Source organism: Barbus barbus, assembly GCF_936440315.1.
Source record: "Barbus barbus genome assembly, chromosome: 14".
NCBI lineage: Eukaryota > Metazoa > Chordata > Actinopteri > Cypriniformes > Cyprinidae > Barbus > Barbus barbus.
The window spans coordinates 31,792,974-31,799,755 of NC_136742.1; the positions used below are offsets into that span (position 1 = coordinate 31,792,974).

At 37.6% G+C, this 6,782-nt stretch overlaps 2 protein-coding genes across 4 annotated transcripts in view; one reads left to right on the plus strand and one right to left on the minus strand.

Annotated features, from left to right (window-relative positions):
- The window catches only part of LOC306880072 (transcriptional repressor protein YY1-like), a 672,069-nt gene that overhangs the window by 312,302 nt on the left and 352,985 nt on the right, over positions 1–6,782 (minus strand). The window lies entirely within an intron of this gene.
- Positions 1–6,782, plus strand: part of LOC306879911 (MAM domain-containing glycosylphosphatidylinositol anchor protein 2-like) — a gene marked incomplete at both ends in the record, with an annotated part of 192,085 nt that overhangs the window by 154,026 nt on the left and 31,277 nt on the right. Inside the window, one exon of the mRNA XM_079433149.1 lies at positions 1,259–1,528. Coding sequence (XP_079289275.1) covers positions 1,259–1,528 — 270 coding nt within the window. The remainder of the gene's footprint in view (positions 1–1,258; positions 1,529–6,782) is intronic.

Genomic DNA, 6,782 nt, shown 5'->3' on the forward strand with positions numbered 1-6,782 from the left:
TATTTGCAGGCTTTCTCCAGGCCGTTAGTGTGGAGCTGCATACTAAAGGCTCCCTATATAGTGCACTCTTTCCAGTGGACACTCATAGTATGCATCTGTGCATGAATTTAGATCTTACTTGATTTTGTTTTATTTTCCATGCAACTTTACTGCATTGATTTAGAATTTGATTAATATCAGTGTAACGGTTTTGTGTCTAGTTGTACAGTTTATATGCATAATGAAGCTTTTTTTTATTTTACAACCCGAAATTCATTTTATTCAAATTTAAAAAAAACATCCCAACATTTCCAGAATTTGGGTTGTATTTTATTTGTGTTCAATCAGTCTGTGAGTTGTTTTAGTTTGTTTTGAATCTTTAGTTTTACTGTTTGTATGTATAATGCAGCTTTTATTTAATCTTATTTTATTTATTTTTTTAAATTATTTTAATTTATTTTTTTTATTTATTTTTTTTTATTTTACCATTTGTTTCCAGTTGAGTGCTTGTTTTCATTCTTTGGTTTTGAACTCAAGTTTCTTTCTTATTCGTTTATTCGTTAATTATTCAGTGTTTCAATTTGAGTCCAAATAAAAAGAGAAAATATTTAAATGAGATGAAGCACCTTTCATTTGAAGGATTTCACATGGATAAAATGCATACTTTCAATGCAAGCTGCTTTGCATAAAAGCATCTGCCAAATACATACATTTAAATGCCAAAATAGACATTAATGCATGATTATTTAATACTTTTTTAGTTGATTAAATTTTTAGCATTTCCAGTTTCTCAAACCCAACTAAGGGGTAATGGTGATGTTTAAAAGTTTGCATGTATAATACAGCTTTTATTTTATTTTATTTTTCCAGTTTCCGGTAATGGTGACGATTGACAGTTTGTATTAATAAAAAAGCTTTTATTTTATTTTATTTATTTAATTTTATTTTTCCAGTTTCCGGTAATGGTGATGATTGACAGTTTGTATGTATAATACAATTATTTTATTTCATTTCATTTTATTTTTTAATTGGATTTCCAGACCAAACTAAGCGGTAATACCGATTTGATTTGATTTTACTTCATTTTATTTTATTTTGTCATAGTTTATTTGATTTTATTTTGCATTCTTTACTCATGTCTTCATCACAGTATTATGGAAATAGTATGCTAAGGACACCTTATATAGGTTGCTCTTTCCAGTGGAACCTCACTGTTGATCAAAAGTGTATTGTTTTGTGATGCGCTGCAGTAATGCCTTTCTCTCTGTCCGTCTTTCAGATCCTCCAGCGGTGGAGCCGGTGTGGCAGGAGGTGCGGCAGGGTTTGGGTCGGCCTGTGTCCATGAACTGCCGTGTTCTGCGCGCTCATCCGTCCCGTGTGCTGCGCTACGAGTGGAGGCTGGGCTCGCGACTGCTGCACGCCGGCACCTTTGATTCGCGCGATGACACCGACTACAGCGTGCGCAGCCTGGCGCGCGAGGGCTACGGCGAGTACACCTGCGACGTCATCAACGAGGTGGGGCCGGGACGCTGCACTTTCCTGGTGACCGGTGAGACTCCGCCCACTCTACACCACATGACCCAGGGATTTATGATGACGGACAGCTGATTTACCGAAAGATGGTAGAAAACTATAGATTTTGTATAAATAGATGAGATTGAAGGATAGATACTGTAGTTATACGGATAGATTAATAGATGCCCAGAGTACCCGAGCAACTGGATAGCAACACCCTAGCAACCACCCAGAACACCTGGGGGTTGCCATGCAGTTGCCAGGGGATTATGGGTCATTGCTATGCAGTTACTATGCCCAGAGCACCCTAACAACTGGATAGCAGCCACCCAGAACACCTGGGTGTTGCTATGCAGTTGCTAGGGGATTACTGGTCGTTGCTAAGGTGTTGCTATGCAGTTACTATGCCCAGAGCACCCTAACAACTGGATAGCAGCCACCCAGAACACTTGGGTGGTTGTTAGGGTATTGTTACTACATTGCATATAGATAGATAGACCATGTTCCTGATCCCAGGAGATGCTGAAGATCAGCTGATGGATTAATGGCTCTTCTTAAAGGGATAGTTTCTGTCATTATTTACTCACCTGTGTGTCGTTTCAAACCTTTGTGACTTTCAAATGTTATTCACTCATTTCAAATGTAGGTGGCTACAGAGTTGCTATGCAGTTACTAGGGTGTTGCTGTGCAGTTGCTATGTACAGAACACTCTAGCAACAACCCACAATCCCCTAGAAACAGCAACCAACTAGCAAATAGTTGATCTTTACAACTGGATTGCTATGCAGCCATTGCCATAGCAATACCCACATAGCAACTACCTAGCAACAACATGGATTCCCTTAGTAACTGCAGCCAACTAACAACTGGTTGATCTTTTCACCCATGTTGTTAGGGTGTTCTGGGTTGTTGCTAGGGTGTATTTGGTGGTTGCTAGAGCATTGTGAGTGGTTCCTATGCCATTTTTTTTTTTTTTTTTTAGGTGCTAGAGAGTTGCTATGCAGTTACTAGGGCGTTACTATGCCCAGAATGCTTTAGCATTAACACACAATCCCCTAGGAACTGCAACTAGTGAACTGTTTAATATTTTTAACCAGGTTGCTAGAGTGTTATGGGTGGTTTCTAGGGTGTACTTGGTGGTTGCCAGGGGGTTATCTGTGGTTGCTAGGGTGTTCTGGGCATAGCACCAGTCTAGCCACCATCTAGGTAACCAAAAAAACTGCATAGGGTGTTAAAAGTGGTCGTTATGCAGTTGCTAGGGTGTTGCTATGCAATTTCAACAACCCAGAACACTCTAGCTACTGCAGCCAAAATAGCAACCGTTTGATATTTTCAGCCAGGTTGCTATGCTGTTGCTAGGGTGTTGCTATGCCCAAGACCGATGACTGATATCCATGTGTGAGCAACTGGAGTTCGTCCCTCAGACGCGACACTGCTGGAGTGTTTCTCTGCAGTGTTTGGCTCTGTAGTTCAGTGTAGATGATCATCATGAAGCATCTTTAATGTGCCAGTCATTCAGACTCGTCTCTGAATAGATAGACAGACAGACAGACAGACAGACAGATAATTTAAGATAATGTAACTATATAACTATATTTTATTATTAAATCTGTATTTAACCTCAGAATGATCTCAAAGTAAAAAGAGCAGCTAAAGTCTGATTTTGTGGTGGCTGCAGTGTTGGGGGTAATGCATTATAAGTAACGCGAGTAACGTAATAATATTAATTTACAAGAAAATGTCTGAGTTACTTTTTCAAAAAAGTAACAGCAGTTACTTTTTCCCCATTTATTGACTGACAGGTCGCTGTGTGAACATGCTGTTACTATAGATCTAAATGTGAATGTGCATGAATTCATCCCACTCGCAAAAAACAGATTTAAAATTCATCAAAATGAATTAAAACAGTGAAATGCAAACTCAGAATATGACACAAACCTGCAATAATTAAATATGTTAAACAACACAAATGTATCTAATCCCATTTTATTAACCGATGTCTTTGCTGCTGACCTTTGATGATCCAGTTCAGCCATACTAATAAGCAAAAATGACTTTAGATGAACTAACAATTGTGCTTCATTGTGTTTTTATTGCTGAAGAGTGTTGAACCTTCTTCTCATGTGTTCTACTTTACAGATGTGAATTTACTCTTCCTTCAGCCTGAGGTTTATTTATTACACTTTTTGGTGTGAAAGGGCTTTTACATTTGTTATAATTAGAACGTCTTGTTAAAAACATTAAGCCCTGCTCATATTTAAAAAGTAACGCAAAAGTAACACATTACTTTCCATAAAAAGTAAGGTAATTAGTTACTTTTTTAGGGAGTAACGCAATATTGTAACGCATTACTTTTAAAAGTAACTTTCCCCAACACTGGGTGGCTGTGCTTTGAAATTCAATGATTATAATCATAATGAAGGAATTTAAAAGTCTGACAGTAATGTTAACCCTGCCTGCTTTAAATGTTAATGTGATTAACAGTTGAAAACATTAGAAATTTAGAAAAGTAATTAAAAAGTAATCAAAAGTAATTGAAATAGTTACACTACTTGTTACATTTTAAATAGGGTAGCTTGTAATCTGTAAGCTATTACATTTCCAAAGTAACCTTCCCAACACTATAGATATATAGATGTGAACGCAGAACAAGATTACCGATATGAGCATATACGAGTTCAGGGCTAATCATAACATTCTGACACAGATGACGCGTTTACTCCACACTATGTAGTTCAGTTTGAAGTCATGTAACACAACGTCTCTGGGCCAAAAGAAGCAGCATGAATGTGAACGTTTGACACAAAAATGAAAACATCAACAAACAACTGATCGCGTATAACGTTACCCCTCCATGTTTGCAAACACAACAGGGAGGCCGTTCGTTTTTCGTTGACTTTTTGAATAATTAATTTCCAACATCTATTTTCTGTCTTTTCAGTAAGAGGCATACTCTTAAAAATAAAGGTGCTTAAAAGGTTCGTCACAGCGATGTCATAGAAGTCGTGGCCTAATGGTTAGAGAGTCGTAATCCAAAGGTTGTGGGTTCGAGTCCCCGGCCGGCAGGAATTGTAGGTGGGGGGAGTGAATGTCCAGCGCTCTCTCCACCCTCAATACCACGACTGAGGTGCCCTTGAGCAAGGCACCAAACCCCCAACTGCTCCCCGGGCGCTGCAGCATGGCTGCCCACTGCTCCGGGTGTGTGTTCACGGTGTGTGTGTGTGTGTGTGTGTGTGTGCATTTGTTCACTACTCACTGCTGTGTGTGTGCACTTGGATGGGTTAAACGCAGAGCACCAATTTCGAGTATGGGTCACCATACTTGACAATACGTCACAACTTTTTTTTTTTTAAATAGAAGAACCATTTTTGGTTCCACAAAGAACCATTCAGTCAAAGAAATCTCTTTCTTACCTTTTTATAATCTGAAGAATGAAAGCTTGTGAAATAGAAAGGTTCTTCAGATGTTAAAGATTCTTAATGGAACCATTGAGACAAAAAGGTTATTCTATGGCATCATGAAGCACCTTTATTTTGTGGTTAGGTGTAGTCAAGGTTTTCTGTTTTCACTGCAAAAAAAAAAAAAGTAAATGCTTTTCTTACCTATGTTTTTTGTCTTGTTTCCAGTCCAGATATCTAAAAATTCTTAAATCAAAAAGGATTTTCTAGAAAAGTAAAAATTATTGTCTTGTTTGCAGAAAAATCAAGTCAAAATTAAGCAAAACTTAGAACAAGCAAAATAATATGCCAAAGGGGTAAGCAAAATAATCTTATTTCAAGCAAGTAATTCATTATATATGAAAATTATTATATTCAGTGGCTTCTCCTACTTTTCTTAGTCACTTCCTGATAAACTGGCACTACATATCACTATTTTGTTCTCTTTGTCTCGTTGGATGGAAACGGTGCTTGTTCGCAATTGTTTTATGCGATATTGCAGTTTTGCGCTGTTGAGGTCAAAAGTTTACATCCCCCTTTCAGAATCTGCAAAATGTTAACTATTTTACCAAAATAAGAGTGATCATACAAACTGCATGTTATTGTTTATTTAGTACTGACCTGAATAAGATATATCACATAAAATACATTTACATATAGTCCACAAGAGATAATAATAGTTGAATTTATAAAAATGACCCCATTCAAAAGTTTACATATCCTTGAATCTTAACCCTAACTACTCTGTTGTTCCCTGAATGATCCACAGCATGTTTTATTGTTTAGTGATATGAGTCCCTTGTTTGTCCTGAACAGTTAAACTGCCTGCTGTTCTTCAGAAAAATCCTTCAGAAGGAAAAACCATGGATTAAGAGCCGGGGGGTGAGAACTTTTGAATAGAATGGAGATGTGTACATTTTTCTTATTCTGGCTAAATATCATATTTTTTCATTTAGTACTACCCTTCAGAGGCTACAGAAGATAATTACATGTTTCCCAGAAGACACAATAAGTTAAATTTACCCTGATCTTCAAACTCCAAAAGTTTTCACCCCTCTGCTCTTAATGCATGGTTTTTCCTTCTGGAGCATCAGTGAGTGTTTGAATCTTCTGTAATAGTTGCATATGAGTCCCTCAGTTGTCTTCAGTGTGGAAAGATGGATCTCAAAATCATACAGTCATTGTTGGAAAGGGTTCAAATACACAAAAATGCTGGAAAAGCAAAGAATTTGTGAGCGCTGGGGGATTTTTCTGAAGAACAGCAGACAGTTTAACTGTTCAGGACAAACAAGGGACTCATGAACAACTATCACTAAACAAAAAACACAGCTGTGGATCATTCAGGGAACAACAAAGCATTAAGAAACTTTTGAACTGACTCATTTTTATAAATTAAACATATTTTATGTGAACTATCTTATTCAGGTCAGTACTAAATAAACAATAACATGCATTTTGTATGATCCCTCTTATTTTGGTAAAATAATTAATATATATATATATATGTTCGGTCCTTGCCTCTCTGATTAGATGCAACAAGCTTAAGTCGGTTTTGGGTCATAACAGATGCTTTACTGGGAAAATAACGGTATGCTGTTGCCTGTGTGAACAGCGCATTTTTGAATTTACTGATAAATTAAATTTTATGGCAATTTACTGGTATTACTGTGTGAAAGGGCCTATTCTCTAAGATGTTCTCCTGTGTTCTTGGATCCGGTCGCTCATGCAGAGAAACTCTGAGCTCTTCTTCAGCAGGAGACTCAGTTCAGTGGGTTTAAGGCCGGATCAGAGGCGTCCTGCGGCTCTGGTTAAAAGTAATCCGGTCTGAGCCGGCTGTGAGGACATCTGTGG